At 39.0% G+C, this 15956-nt stretch overlaps 1 protein-coding gene across 5 annotated transcripts in view; it reads right to left on the minus strand.

Annotated features, from left to right (window-relative positions):
- Positions 1-11421: 11421 nt before the first annotated feature.
- The window catches only part of LOC148655270 (1-phosphatidylinositol 4,5-bisphosphate phosphodiesterase zeta-1-like), a 69400-nt gene continuing 64865 nt past the window's right edge, over positions 11422-15956 (minus strand). For all 5 annotated transcript variants that reach the window (XM_088645670.1, XM_088645672.1, XM_088645669.1 and 2 more), the window contains 2 exons: positions 12730-12879; positions 11422-11653 (listed from right to left, as the gene is read on the minus strand). In XM_088645670.1, coding sequence (XP_088501796.1) covers positions 11571-11653; positions 12730-12879 — 233 coding nt within the window. In that variant the 3' untranslated portion in view covers positions 11422-11570. The remainder of the gene's footprint in view (positions 11654-12729; positions 12880-15956) is intronic.

Genomic DNA, 15956 nt, shown 5'->3' on the forward strand with positions numbered 1-15956 from the left:
CATCAAGACGAGCTTTCTTGGCAGCGGGTGGATGGACAATGTTTGGATAGTTCTACAAAAGCAGTTGCATGATAAGATATTCATAAGACAGGCTTTTGGTTTTGTTAGATTATCAATAATGTTTCCATTTGTATATTTCACTCATGAGGATTCGTAAAAATTGTCTTGGATTTTGCATTTTCAAAATATATATTTCGTCACCTTCATTCATTTATTTGGCAGGGTGGTTGAACTTTGGTCTTGATTTGAACAAGGGTTGTTGCAAAAATATTAATAAAAAAGATTCTAAAAAGAAGATGTTATACTAAATAACACAGTCACACGGTAAGTGGAAGGCAAACTTCAAAACATTGTACTAATCAAGAAGAGGTCTTGGGCAGAAAAGCAATGAAAGATGCAGAAAAATAATATTTGAGTAGGACAAGGAGATCGAAAGGTCATGCCAGTCCTGTAGGTACAGTAGTAATGTACTGTACATAGTATGTGGAGCATTTATACCTGTGCACCATTTGTTCAGATGGATTCTGAACATTCTCTCTTGTTGTTGGAAGAACTCTTAAATAACATGTATATATATTTTGAGAGAAGAAAATACAAATTTCGGCTTTCAACCCTATAGGGTGTCATTTATAATAATGTATATATCAAAACAATATGTCAGCAAAACATTTTTCATATGGTGGAAGAAGAATGTACATCTTCTAGGCTGCCTTGTTTCATCTGTTGAGGTGATTACAGACACAATGCTCATGAAAGGAAAGGTCCACTGTTTCTGCTTTATCTTCAACCAGTTATTCCATTCAATTTCTATTTTATTAACTGGACCCTTTATTTCTTACAAGTTGAAAGTAGCCGAAGAAGAACTGAAGAAACATAACTGCAAGAGTGTGTTGCTATTAAACTGACGTTGTGCACTAGTTGTTGTTGTTTTTTTTTGCGTTTTCGCTATGTCTGTGATTAGAGCTGGTTTCAATGGGTTTTGATCAGACGTTGGGTGGCATGGTGGGGTGTTGTTAGCACTGCTTTTTTGCAGCACTGAGGTTCTGGGCCCAATACCTGGGTTGCTATCTGTGTGGAGTTTGTGTGTTCCTCCCATGCAAACACAGTTTCCTTCTGGGTGCTCCAGTCCAAAAACATGAGGGCACAGTGGCTTAATTGGCTTCTGGGAATATTGGCCCTGGTGTGAGTGTGTTTGTGTCTGTGTGTGGCCTGTGATGGACTGGTGTCCTGTCCGGCGTGTATCTCCCCTTGTGTTCTTTGTTTGGAGAGATAGGCTCTGGCTCCCCAACCGAGACCCGGCACTGGATTAGGAAATGGCTGGATGGATAAAATGTCCTGCACTGAGAGAGAGGGAAGCTGGACAGAGAAACGAACCGTGCTTTTTAAAGCACCTGGAAAGCCTTTGGACGCCACAGAATCCTCAACCAATTTGCCTGCAGTGCTAGTAAACTTTCATGACTTACATTCTCTAGTGGACATAGAGAGGATGCCTGTACGATTCATTCGGGGAGGTGCTCTCTGGCCAGTCTCCAGCAGGGGCAGCTGGTCTGCAAGGCTCAGGTCGGGATAATAATAATAATAATAATAATTAATAATAATAATAATAATAATTGCTTACACTTATATAGCGCTTTTCTGGACACTCCACTCAAAGTGCTTTACAGGTAATGGGGATCCTCTCCACCACCAATGTGCAGCCCCACCTGGATGACACACCATTTGGAGAAAGCAGGCTGTGGTGCTGGAGGTCAGAGAGCAGAGGAGACTAGTGAGAAAAACCATGACACATCCTGTGTCACCACAAGGGAGAAAACTTCAGCATGGCAGCTTTCAAATTCCCACAGTCACCGGATTAAATAAACAAGGTTGACCTTAGCAGCATTGAAGCATCCCAAGCTTCTCTCCCTGTCTGTGTGTCTCATTTTCACATACCAAGCTGGGGTCTGCGAAAAGACAAATTCGTCATACAAGAAATTGTATATGGCCAATAAAGTGATCTTAATAATCCACAGCTATACTACACTTAATAGCTTTGCACTTCCAGTAGTTGAAAATTCTGACTACTACTACTACTTCATGGGATCCCCTATGCATTTCAATATACTGAGAATGGAATTAATACATTTCTTTGTCAGGACACATTTACATTTATGTAGATTGCATGTGAATTTCTGGATTGTAGATTGGTTCCCTTTGTATTTTAAGAAGTCAAAGCATCACAGTTGGGTGAACTCCAGTTTATTGCTGCTGCTACAGTGGTTTCTGTGAACACAATTTCCTTTACTTCTAATTGAAGTCGAAGTTTTGCCATCAGCACTTCTCCAACATGCAGAGTGTTAGTTCCAAGCAGATAGAGATGACTGTTTCATTTCAAACAGTATTCAACATTGCAGACTCCTGCAACAAAATGAACGGGACATTATATGTCCACTGCTGTGTAAACATTTTAGACAGTTTATATTGTTCGATTCTTTTCACTCAATTTATGCAGAAAAAAAACTGTTCAATAGTAATCTTCTTCTGAAACTGTATCCATTTCAGATAATTCAAATAGACTTGACTTGCTGCATTTGATACTGTAGATAGACTTGCTGTATTCTACATTCTACTTGTACAACATACTGTATACTGTTTGCTGGGTTATAATTTTATTATTCTAAAAAATATTCAATATAATTATATTTAGTTCTGTTTCAAGGTATGTCAAGATTGACATAAAGTGAAAATTAATTATATCTTTACATAGCTAAACCCCCAGTTCATAATGGAGATGTGCGTTGCAACACATACTGTACACTGCTGAACCTGCATTTTATTTTCCATCCAAAGCACTTATTTTCTTCCCGTGTCCTTGGATTATAGTGAATTGCAGAATGGTGTCAAGACTTACTTTGATAAGAAATCCATCTCAGGGTGGGTCTAGAGCTGTCACTCCTCCACACTGAAACCTGCTTAGTGGCTCTGAGATTACAGTGTTTCAGCACCTTTGAAGATTAATTTGTTACATCATTGGTGGTTTTCTGTTTTCAGAGTTGTGGCTTCATGCAAAGCTGGGTGATTCATTTAATTAATAGCTCTCGGTTGTTTATGCTTAGATTATTTGACTGTCATGACCTCATAGTCAAAGTTCACAATGTATGTGAGTATACCTGCAGTGTACTGTATATATCTGTTCTATCAGTTATGAATATGGGCTACAGTCTTTCGGCTTCCCCATATTGCTGGAAAATGACGATAAACACTTACAAATAGAGTATGTGATGCCAAAACAACATTTATAAGATACACCACAACATTGTCTGGTACCTCTGGCCTTCTGATTCATACAAGACCTGATGCAGACACTGCTGCCTAAGGTGGATCATTTGACCACTGATGTGGCAAAACTGGACACTTCTGCTGTGTTTGTGGGGTGCTCATTTTCATATGGCTGGCATAGAAATCACGTGTCCCATGATATCCTTCCTGGCTAACAGAACTGTGAAGGAGCTGGCTGAGGAGGATCTTCTGTGTGATGAGGTGACCGTCCGGCAGCAAATGACCTCTGTGCCTCAGAGGTTGTGTTTCCCACTTAGTAATAAACCTTAAAAAACCCCGAAAACCTGAAAGCTGCTGCTGCTGAACTTAATCTTTTTTTAAATTAGGGAAGAACTACATAAAACACAACTGGCCTTATTAGAAAAATTAAACAAGGCAGCAAAAGATCCAACAGATTTGGATTCTATCTTAACCCACTTTTCAGTGGTTTGGTCAAATTTAATGGATGCAATGCGGTGCCGATGTTTATTACGAGAAGATACTGAGTGTTTATTTGACTTTACTCGCCTGCTTGGTTGATAGGACACTCCTCACATCTTGGGGAATGAGCCAGGGAGCCGCTGTGAGAATGAAGATGGGGTGCAGGGAGGAGTCTGAGGAAAGACACGTATAGGGTAGCTCAGGAGGTGAGGTACTGTATTTATACTTTACGTGGGAGAGTGTAAGTGGGGAAGGCTAAACTTCGTACCAACTCTGATTGGTATAAAATATTATTTTTTTTAGCAGGAATCATTAAAGTTATATGAAAGCACTGTTCTGTTCTTTTAGCTCTTTTACACCATACTATACCCCAGTCCAAAAACTTTTTCAATTACACAACATTTCTTAATATTTTGAATCGCTGGTGTTCTTTCGTGATCCCTCTGTGATCTTTTCAACATGTTTTCTTTCTTAACTGGTGGTATTTTAGTCAAAGACAAGACAATGCAAATATTCCAGAAATTCAGCAGCTACGTTCCAACTGAGGTTAAAGCCCTGGGATGTTGGATCAGAAACACTTGCTCACACCCATAAGATGGGTTTTGTGATATGCAGTATGCTATGAACGCCATGCCTTACTGTATGTGTTTGTGCTGGTGTGTGTTGAACATTTTGTATTCTAAGTTTCTAAATACTTGTTAGTCATTAAGAAATCAACAAAGTCACCACCTACCTCAAATTCTTGTGGGACCTAGATACGGTGAAGATTTCTATGAATTTCTGGTTCTGCAGTTTACCTTTAGAATACCGTAGCTTTCGGATATTGATCTTTCTCTGGCTGCTATATTTTTTTCAAGTTCAGCTGTTTCGTGGTCACAATTGCTTTTGTAAGTGAGGGACACTAGTCAGCATTAAGCCTTATGAGCCTGTCACTTCAGCTCTGCTTTTATGAAGAAAAGCTTATTGCAGATTTTGCAAGTCGCTCAAAGCCAGTTCTTTTTTCAGTAGCAGCCAAATGCTTGAGCTGATTTAAGATTTATGTCTGTCGTGCTACACTTTTAACATCACATCTCTTGATTTCAATTCTACACTTTCAACTAAGCCTTAAGATTTTCCGGCCTTTTTCATGCTTCTTCGATTTAACTAGACAATGGAATGAATGTGTCACCATAAATACTAAGACTTTTTCATAACCAGTCTCCTACACTGGGAACTGCTGGTCATATCAGTCTACCGTGAGCTGTGACAGCCCATCAGAAGGTCCCCTTCCACCCCCACCTTTTCAGATGAACCAATTCAGATTAGACCAGATCACAGAGGCATCTCCTCTGAAGATCAGAGCCACTGAGCACAAAACTGTCCAGTGTTGTGGAGCTGGTTCGGACACGGTGACGTCATTGCCCTCCCTGGGCGTAGCATGGTCCTCAGCCGCCTGGGCTGGGGGAGGTCCCCTTTAGCTCATGCGGCTGGTTCTCTGTTGCGTGATGCCGGAGACCCAGGATCGCGCCCCAGGTGTTGCAGAACGAATTGGCGGGGTGGAGCGGTGAGGCCACGAGCCCGCGCAGAACCGCAACGGTCTCACCTGCACATCCAACATAGACCCAACATGACTAGATTTTTGACAGAACTTTAGACTAACATTTTCTTATAGAAAAGGGGTATAATTTTCAATCACAGGGAAAGATCCCTTTCGTCTTCACATTCGAGACGGAGGACTTTAACACCAGTTCACCAGTACAGTAGGTTCATCACTTCTTTATGGTGCACAGCTGATGCACAGCCTACAATGTTACCAAGAAACACACACAGATCATGATGGGCATGCTGTGAAAGACAAAACAAAGCTTTTCTCAAACCATTTGAGTGACTTTCAGAGATTTCGGCTACGGTGCAAAACAAACAAAAAACTCCCCAAAGGATCTAATAACAAATGCAATCCTTACTCATTTCCCAAACAAAAGAGGGGGAAAAATCTCTTTTTAATATCAGTTTTTCTTGATGGGCTTGCATCATTAACGTTTAAGATGACCACACTTTTAGGAAATAGTAAGCAGTTGTGCTACTAAAAAAAAGACTCAAAAAGTTCCATCCTTACTGCACATTTTAACTTAACGCTGATTAGAAACCTATGATTTAATAAGGGCCTTTGGGACAACTTTCAGGTGTCTTGCGAACAGAATTTAATTAAGCATAATGCAATTTTGATGATAACCAATTTTGCTGTCAAAAATGGCTTAATTACTAATCAAACTTGCACTTGTTTGGTTGGGTTGTTGTTATTACAGACAGCTTTTGTCTAACAGCTGGCAACGCAGGCCTTAAACTATTATCTAATTTAATAAATCAAGTATACTGTAGCTCTAATTCAGGTCCTGCCTGATGTGGGAAGATGCTGAGATGGCCAGAGAGGACCTGAGTGTTTGTGACTCTGATATATAGGCAATGTCTTCCTTCACAAGACTCAGGATCAGGGTCAGTCCACATTCTGCAAGCTGCAGTCGGTGTTAAGTTTGACTACAGCCTCTAGAGACATCAAATAGGAAATTAATTTTATCAGGGTCATCTCCATTTTCATTCAGAACCACTGTTTTCCTGTGCTGTGTTGCATGAATAAAAGTAGTCACTTTATTTTCTCGTATACTCTTATAGTGATTAAAAATTTGCACTTTACTCTTTCAAAGTACCCGTTGTTTCTGACCTGAGCTGTACTTCCTTTACTGTTATTCTGCATCTCTGTTTGCATATACCTGATAAGTGTGTCTGCTAATTCAAAAGGCTTTCCTGATGTTTATGGGATCCGTAGTGTTACTGCTTCAATTGATCTTCACTTTGTAGGGCAGTTGGGCATTATTCCAGTGGCACAGCAGATGTCTGTAAATCCTGCCAAGGCTGGTGCACTGAGGGTTGAGCGTTAAAACACAGTAGCCACAAAAAAAAAAAAATCTGCTTGCCAAAATGAGACTACTCTTATGATTTAAAGTTGTATTCTTTGGCACTGCTCTAACTCTCCTTTCCATTCTTCTTAGAGCATTGTTATATTGTTTCACCTCTGAATACTCCACAGAGCTTCATGTTCATTTCAGAGTTCAGATTTTTTATTCTCCAGGGGAAAATGCAAATTTTGTGTGGCTTCATACAAAGAATGCTTAGCATATGGTTCTTACTCTCTGGGCATTTCCACGATTATGTTTTTTTTAGTACATTTTCATCACCAGAAACATCGAGGAGAGTCTGGAAAGTTTTCAGAAGCAAGCGACCTTCCTGGTGCACAGCCTGGTTCAGACACCAGCCTGCACACCTGCCTGGCGAATTGAAAAATTCGAAAGGATACACATTCTATTCCTATTTCTTTCAAATAGAAAGCTACCATTCTGGGGTCTACCGTAAAAGGACAAGGCATTGAAAATCAGCACTTATACTTTTCTAAGGTCATGTTAGGTCATCCCCAAAGTTCTGAAATCCTTCTGTTTTACTCCTTCCAGGAATAGGTTTTGCTGACCTATTTAAATACAAAAGCACAAGGGATTGATAATTCTACTTCTGCTATTAATGTATTATACACAAGTTTAGTTTGAGGCTTTGATTTGAGAGCATTGGGGAGATTCATGACACAACAATATAATTCAGATTTGATGTTATATAACACTCTTCACACATCATAACATCATTATCCTAGAATACTGTGAAAACAAGGCAATTGCAACAACAAATTTGTCTACCATTAATTGTGAGGGGTGGAAATAAAAAAGACTGAATGTAGCAATGTTGCTTGAAGGTTAAGTGTTTCCCATCAATGACTGAAATTGAAGGTCATTGAAAAGCTCAGTCCTGTACTCTGCCCAAGATCTTAACACCTGAGGAAAGAAAGATACTATTATCAATGATTTTTCTAGATGGTTTCCTTTCTATTTGATTTTAATAATCTGATGTTACAGCCAATCAATAGTATTGATCAATTGATGTGGGTTTAATTTTAGCTAATGAGAGGCCATTCAATATTGGAAATCTGCCAGGCCTTCTGTGAGGACACACTCTGTTTGGGCTGGAATGACCCATAGATGTGTTTAAGTTGTTTAATTTGTTTTGCAGGGAGCACTATAAAGGTTTTGTCATTTTCAATGTGCATCCCATATGGCATATGCAACATATTCTTACAAAACCTGATCTGACAGGTTAGGACTAAATAGGGCATCCATCTGGCTTTTATTGTGATTATGTACAGTACCTCCTGAAGGACATAACACAGACAGCCTCTGTCACAGATGTGTTGGTTAAACTGGGCACTGCCACAAGGATTGTACCAAGGGGAGGGTTCCAAATGTGTTTGTAGTGGAGTTCATTGTTGTTGTCCTTTGTATGTACAGTATGCCCTTTCAGAATGAGTATTGTGATGTTTCATCTCTCCATGGTGTATGGTGTCACAGTGAAAAATAGGAGGGCACCTGTTGCCACTGCAAATGTAAAATTAGAGCTAAATGACTTACAACTCTTATTAAAGTAGCCCGGCACTCACTAGGAAACCCCCTGAGATTAGCTAACCCAGGAGCATGCAAACAGCATTGTCCAATGGCATTTCAAACCCCTGCCCTGGCCTTTCAGAAATTGTACATCGCCAAATCTTTAGTCCACCAAGATGGTTTATGTTTGTACTGTATGTTCTGCAGGCTGTTCAGTGGCACCTGATGTCCATTTTGGTGCAGCAAGGCACGAACCAGTAACAGAGACCTCAAACCAGTGGCTCATTCTTATTAGTGTTTCCTAGCAGGGTTATGTAACTTCAGTGTGTCGGAGGCAAAGCCATAGTGGATCAGAAGCAAACTAATGGAGACAAATAGCCAGAACCAAAATCCATAAAAATAGCCCCAATTAGTCTTTTAATAAACTCAGTCATCCTTCAGAAACACAATAAAAACACAAAAAGCACTCAAGTTCTTACATTAGAATTCTCCTGCTGTTAGTGTTGATTATATTTAAAGGCAGAAGTGAAAACATATACTGTATTAAAAGCCTGTACTGTTTCATAGAAAACACAGATTATACCTATTTTTATTTTTTATTTATTGTGAGTTTTACTCTCTTGGAATTAAAAGTATTTCAGAAACGTGGGGTTTACTAGCATGTCTACTGCTTAAACACTAGAGGACACTGTCTGACTTTTTGGGAGACTAAAGAGAAGTCTAAAAAAAGATATGATATTAATTTAAAAAATACCTGCTAGCTGTACTGCAGAACTCTTTTTTTTATTAAAATATTTCACATTATACTTCAGGCAAATACCTAATAGTTCAGTTTCTCAAGCAGCGATAAACCGTTAACTGGGAAATACCCCTGAGCTCTTGACATGTACTGTACTCGATTACAGCACTCTAATTACAGGTGAGTGCAGAAGAGAAAATGTTTTTTTTTTAAATGCACTTGAGGTGAGGCTTTTATTCTTTTGTGTTTTGGCTTTGTAATTAAAATATCCCCAAACATCACCTGCCACCTTGCGTCTTGGCAGAGGCAACAGCGACAGTGACCTGTTTCTGGACTAAACGCATATACACATCTACTGCTACATCTGTTCTCTTTCTTTTTCTTTTTCTTTTTCCCGTTTACAACCACTTTTGTGCAATATATGCCAGGGACCTGTGCAATACATTTATATTTATATTTATATCTATGGTTACATCTATATCTATATTCATACGTGTGATACGATTTTCTGTGTACTGTTCTGTTCTAGTTTCCTCTTGTGTGTCCGGACTGTGAGTAACTCTTGTATTGTATTGTATGTATTGTACTATTAGTATATAATTCGTTACACTGTGGCTGTGTTGTGTGTGTTAAGCTGCTGTTGCACTGCAATTTCCCTCACGGGATCAATAAAGTATCTATCTATCTATCTATCTATCTATCTATCTATCTATCTATCTATCTATCTATCTATCTATCTATCTATCTATCTATCTATCTATCTATCTATCTATCTATCTATCTTTGAGATTTTAGAAATACCAAAGCAGTCGCTGATATAAATGAGGAATTTGGGTTCACCATCGATGTGTCCCAGAATAGAGTGGATGGTGATAATCATACAGCCCTTGTGTCACGATTGTAGTCCCTCCTCCTTAAGGGCTCTCCAGCTCTTTCACTTCGGACTTGTTCCAGCCTCCTTCCCGCCCTCCTAAAGAGCCAGACACCCACTCAGTTCGGGGCTCTGCATTGATTCCCGTATTGTGCGAGCCCGGGACCTGCAATCGCCTGGCTCCGTTATGTTTTAAAGTTTCTGTTCCTGTTCTCCCTGCCGGTTCCGACCCGGTTCCAGTTTTTAACTGTCAGTCTCGGATGGACCGCCCGACTTTGGACTTTTTGCTTTTCCTGGATTTCGCATTGGACTCTGTTTTGGATGGTTTGCCTCGGCCACACCTCCCCTGACCACCCGCACTTCCTGGACACGCCCCCCTGTTTCCATCCCCGCTTCCTGCATGCCTTTTTTCCCTCTTGTATTCTCATTCAACCCCAGATTGTGTCGTCTGCATAGGGTCCGGAAAGAACTGTTTGTTACTGGTCGTGGCTTCAGTTCCGGCCTCTGGGCTTTGCATGTTACCCTGTCTTAAGAGTTTGCATGTTACCCCAGAGGTCATGTGGTTTTCTCCTGTTGTTCCAATTTCCTCCCTCAGTCTTAAACACCGTGCTGTGTATTTTAACTGACATCTTGAAATTTTCTTCCCTATCCAAGTTCTTGTTCTCTGGGCAATTGCTCTGAATGAGTCTTTTTTTGGAAATTTAGCAAAAACGTGATGCTTCACACAAACCCCTCAATAGCTGAATTTCTCTGGTAGTGGTTGACTACCAACCACAAAATAATCAACAGGTTGTTTTTGGACACATATAAAAAGGACGAAGGCACTATATTGCATCTAACTGTAACCCTATAAAGCAAGTGCAAGTGCACAATATTTAGGTTTCAATATCATGTAAATATACTTTAATTAAATTAGTAAACTGGTATTATCTTTATATCTACCAATAAAAAATAAAAAGCTTGACATTTAAGTGTATTTGTATTATCTTTTAACAATAGAGACCTTTTTCCTTTATTCCTTAATGATAGCACAAAGCATATTGTTCTTCAGTATTTTTAACAAAATCAGCTGGATTTACAAAGCTCTTGTCAAGAAAAATGTGCAAGACAAACTGTGCCTGTGGTGCTTATATGGAAGGAATGGCAGCTCACCATAAAGCTGAAGAAGTTCACTCCATGACAACAACGTGACATAGAGTCCAGTGTGATAGATTAGTAAATATTAGGACGGATGTTGCACCCTTTCACAAAATATCGTTTTGGTCCAAGAGTAATTTAACATGGAGGCATAAAACTCCAATTTCAAATCTGTATTATTTTGTTTTTTAAATAATAGCGTTCAATTTACCTACAGTATATTTTATTTCCTTGATTTTCACCACTATTATCCTGCTCTTTTCGTAAGCAAACATATCCTTATACTTTGTCTAATTTTCATGAATGAAATACTACATAAAAGTAATACATCAATGGAGACCCTAAATAAGCCACCTTCAGCAAGGACCTCATTTTAAATGTGTGTCAAACCTCCGGATTGCTTCAGAAAGCAGACGACACAGATGGGCAGAAATAATTGTAATTATAAACAACAACAAGAAAATACACTTTTGGAGGAGTGGATGTGCATGGCTTATGTTTTAATGAAATGCCAAGTGTCAAAGAAGGAAATGTATAATTTCCCTTCTGTGAAGAGGTGAAAAGGACCTTAGGAACATTAGTATGATTCCCATAGTCCAGGAGATGGATGTGTGGAGCACCTGCATTATTAACAGTACCACACATAAACAAAGAGCGAAGCTGGGTCTAGGCTGTAACCTTCCCTTGACTTCAGTGGAACCCAGCGGTAACCTGTGGATGCAATCACAATACAAAGTGATGAGAGAGGACTCTGTCTGGCTAAGCACGCACAGCTATAAGCTGCTCTGGAATCAAGAGTTTCCTGGCCGACCAGTTGTCCTTGGGAGCACAGCTCTGCACGTCTCCTGTAATCAAGGAAACCTCGAGACCAAAGCACTGCACAGTCAGGCTATGCCTTTCCATAAACAGAATGCATGGATGGGCATAAGATAAGAAAATAAAATCAACTGCAGTTGTGTGAAATACAGTACCTTTGGAACTGTTGATAGAATGAGAAGCCGACAGAACAGTGCTTACAATATCAGCTGCTGCTCAAAACTGTTTCAGCATTATTAGGATGTTGCTAATGGCGCACACTAAGTTGACTCCAGTAGGGAAATTTGACCTATGACAGCACTCTTCCATAAAATATTGGAATATTTAATCCTGACACACCCTCTTTTAACAGAGGTGCAGGGCAGGAGAACAGGTTGAAAGCCAGATATTGTATGCAGCACATGACCAGCACATAAATTTAGCAAGTCCTAAGAGGATGCTGTGAAGAAGTCAATTGTTAACCTAAGGAAATGGCATTGTCAAAATAGTAACTTAATAGAACACTATTCATCTTTCACGAACATATAAATATTCGGCACATTGTAGGATTCACAGATAAGCTCAACCTTGATGACTACCATTTTAAAAGAAAGCAGGGAGAGAAGGTAACTGGAAGAACAAGGCCTCCTAGTTTGATGGCAAAGATATGAACAGGAAAAGGCTTTGCACCTCTTACCTGTCTAAACACGCTAAAATGACACATTGCACTGAGGATGTTAAAAGGCAAATATGATGCAACCAGCTTCCCACTGATAGAAAATTAATCCTCAACAGTGATATATAGTAGAGTGTTTGCATTGCAATGCAGTCCTGGTTCATGTTCTCTAAATCAAAGAAATACAGGTTTGGGGATCTTAAAATTAGGAATATTGGCTGGTTTTGCAGACCAATGTTAGCGAACGTCCCAAACTTGTTTATCAAAAATAATTAGAACGCCAAGTAGGATGTACAGATGGCTGGAGCGAGTTTACCTTTCTTCATGCTGGTAAAAGGCAGAGTGTACTGTCCGATGAAATCGTCAGACAGGATGCTGTTTTGGTCCTTGACAACGAAGCGCACTAGGACAAGATCTGGCACTTGAATGGCAAAGTTCATGTTTTCATCCCAACGTGGATTTAAGGCTGATTGCATGCAAAGAAGAGAAAAAAATTATCAATGTTTATCTTATCAGCTTAAAATGTATTAAATTTTTAAGCTCTACTAGACATGAGTTTAGAGTCCCTGGCCTTACAGATAGGCCCAATGGCTTAAGAGGAAGGTGTCAGCAATAAATAGCTTTTACTTTAACACAGACAGTAGGACTCACCCATTACTCTACAGACCAGTAGAAAAAGCTAAGCTAGGAATTCAGTACTGAGGAGACTTTACCTGTAGCTGCTTAAATTTACCTCTCCCAGTAATTTATTTAGGTACTGTAACGTTAAATCTCTGGAGAATTCCTTTTTTTGTCAGTCTATCTAAGTCACAGAGTTAATACAAACACAAAAAAGTCACAGGACTGTCCTTACTGCCTTTTTCCCAACACACACCAGGTCTCTGCTGCAGGCAGAAAGCTAAAAATGAACTCCTTTGATAAAAGACATCTAAATTAGCCTCATGTTACTGGGAAGTCACTTTTAAAGATACAAGTACTGTGGGTTAAATAAATCACAACCTACTCCTGAGGCAAAGGGGATAGACTTCTGTTGAGATCTCCCGGCTCTAAATAAGGTACCAATTGAAATGGAAAAACAAAGCATTTTTTATAGCTCTATTCCTTTTTGCAGTGTTTTAAAAGGCACAATTAGTTTTTGCAGATAGAAACCACTTAATTTGAATGAATTTTATATTCACAGATGATAGTTTTGCTGGAAAAAGAGCAAAGTTCTCTTGGCTTCCTTTTAGAAATTGCAGCTCACAATTTGCAATATTGCTTTCAAGATATAAAGCGTCAGCGTTACATTTCAGGACATAAAAATAACACCGGCCTCTTCAATTCTGCAATATTTAGTTTATTGCTTGGGTCCCATTTCTGATTAAATTACTGCGGTTTTCACCTACGATAAAAGAGAAACAGAATTTGTACTAATTTCAGGTTATTGAAAGCATCTCAGGGTTCAGCAGTTGATTTGATTTCTTCACCATTCTGTCTAGAAAGGAAAGGAAGTTATATTAAAATAACTAAAATTTTGATAGCGTGACTGAGCACATTAAATAAGATGCATGACTGGGTGCTTTGTTCTGAGGGATTAAGAGGAAAGACCTGAGCAGGAGACAAGACCTCTGTTTGCTCTGCAAAAGCCACAGCATTTGTTTGGATGTGCTGAGAAATGCTGTGAACTGATTGGTATTTCAATTTAACAAAACTAAATGAAAGGTTCCTTTTTTCAGTGAAAACCTCTCCACTCCCCTTTGTGTGACCCAGCCCCTTCCCTGGAATATATGTAGAACATGCTGGGTATGAGCTATGAAATATCTTGATTAGATTACATTTTCTCTAAAGTGACAGGACTGCACTAGCCTGCTATGAACTTATTCCTAACATTGGTACCTCACCTACCCAAAGGTAACTCCTTCATTAGTCTGGCTCCTGTTTGTATTCAATTATTTATTATCTTATTCATAAATCTTATTCATTAATCTTAAATCTGATGTTGTTCCATTTGTTGAGGGGACTCTACTCAGTTCTATACTGAAGCCTTTTCTATTTATTATGTATATGTTGCCTCTTGGCTAAATCATTCGCCATCATGGACCTGTGTTCCACAGCTATGCTGATGACCAATGTACCAATGTCACATGCTCCTGCTATGGATTCTGCATCTTGCAGATGTCTGTCTGATATATGGAAACAATTTTGAGTAAAGACCAAGGCTATGCTCACAGGTTTCCAACATACATGCAAAGGTGACTTTAGTGCTGTTGATGGTATTAAAATATAATCCTTGCCGTGCCTAACTCATTGCATGCAACTGTGCTGTACCAGTGAGAATGTATTGCGCTGCATAGTACACTGAAATAATGTCTCTAGATTACTGCAAATCCAATGCAGTAGGGATAGACAGGCAGTCTTCAGTTGGCCTATCAGGGAAATTGCAGTTGTTTGTAATTGTTTTAATGCCCCGTCAGTGTAATGAACGATGACAAAATCACAATTCTTTGAAAATTATGTTTTAGTTTTTCTTATACTTTCAATGTGGGCTTATCATGTAGGAGATGATTCATGGGAAAAAATATGACAGCTTTAAAATTGTCAGCAGTTTGTTAACACTGTATGCCTTCAGTGTTTTGTCTAATTGTGTTATTGTACAGAGCCTGGAAATGATGTGCCTTGAAAAGTTCTGTCTAACAGTTACTATTGTTGTTAATTTTCCTAGCAAACATTTTATAAAGAACTAAATAAATAAACTATTGATGGGAAAGGCTTTTATTAAATTTCCTTTCTAAAGTTATTTCTGTAGAAACACGGGGAGCGGGATAATTTAGATGACTCAGCAGAACCAGTGAAACAGAAAATGTACAAAATTGTTCCTGTAAGAAAATGTCTCCAAGGCATTGATACAACTTTATATGTTTACAATCAAATCAGGCTGTAGCACGTTTGTACTAAAACCTGACTTTTGAAAGTTACACAATAAGGAGAGCGATTCAGATTGAAAGATTTGAAAAGGTTCAATCAGTTTAAAAATAAATACAGAAGTTTTCACATCCAATGACGCAAGAGCATCCTGGCCTAATAAGATGAAGTAGTGCTCAGAGACTTGGAAATCTTGAAACAAAGCCTAAGATTTCAAAAGAATAATAATATCTAATTAAAACAAACCAAGTTATTTTTTTAAATCTCTAGTGACGGCCTTAGTGTGTATTTTCAATCTCTTCTGCTGCATCAAACCTCGTTCTGACATTGCTTCATGCCCAGAGGACCAAGCAAAGTCTGTGCAAGTACTTTAGACAATGCAAAATAGCTTTTATTCATTAGATGAGACTGGACAGAACATAAATTACTTTTATAGCGATATAAACCCATTCCATAAATATCTCACAGGGTTGTAAATTAAGTAATTCGCGTTCACACCACCTTTTTTCTTCAATGAATCTGTCTGACTGACCATATTGCTGTAGGTTATTTCTTCCTGTTACATGTTTATCTTATCACTGGACAATACAGACTGCAATGCCTGTGTCAGCCTGTAAAAATGTCATAATCTATAGTATAGAG

Source organism: Lepisosteus platostomus, chromosome 9, assembly GCF_059453375.1.
Source record: "Lepisosteus platostomus isolate fLepPlt1 chromosome 9, fLepPlt1.hap1, whole genome shotgun sequence".
Lineage (NCBI taxonomy): Eukaryota > Metazoa > Chordata > Actinopteri > Semionotiformes > Lepisosteidae > Lepisosteus > Lepisosteus platostomus.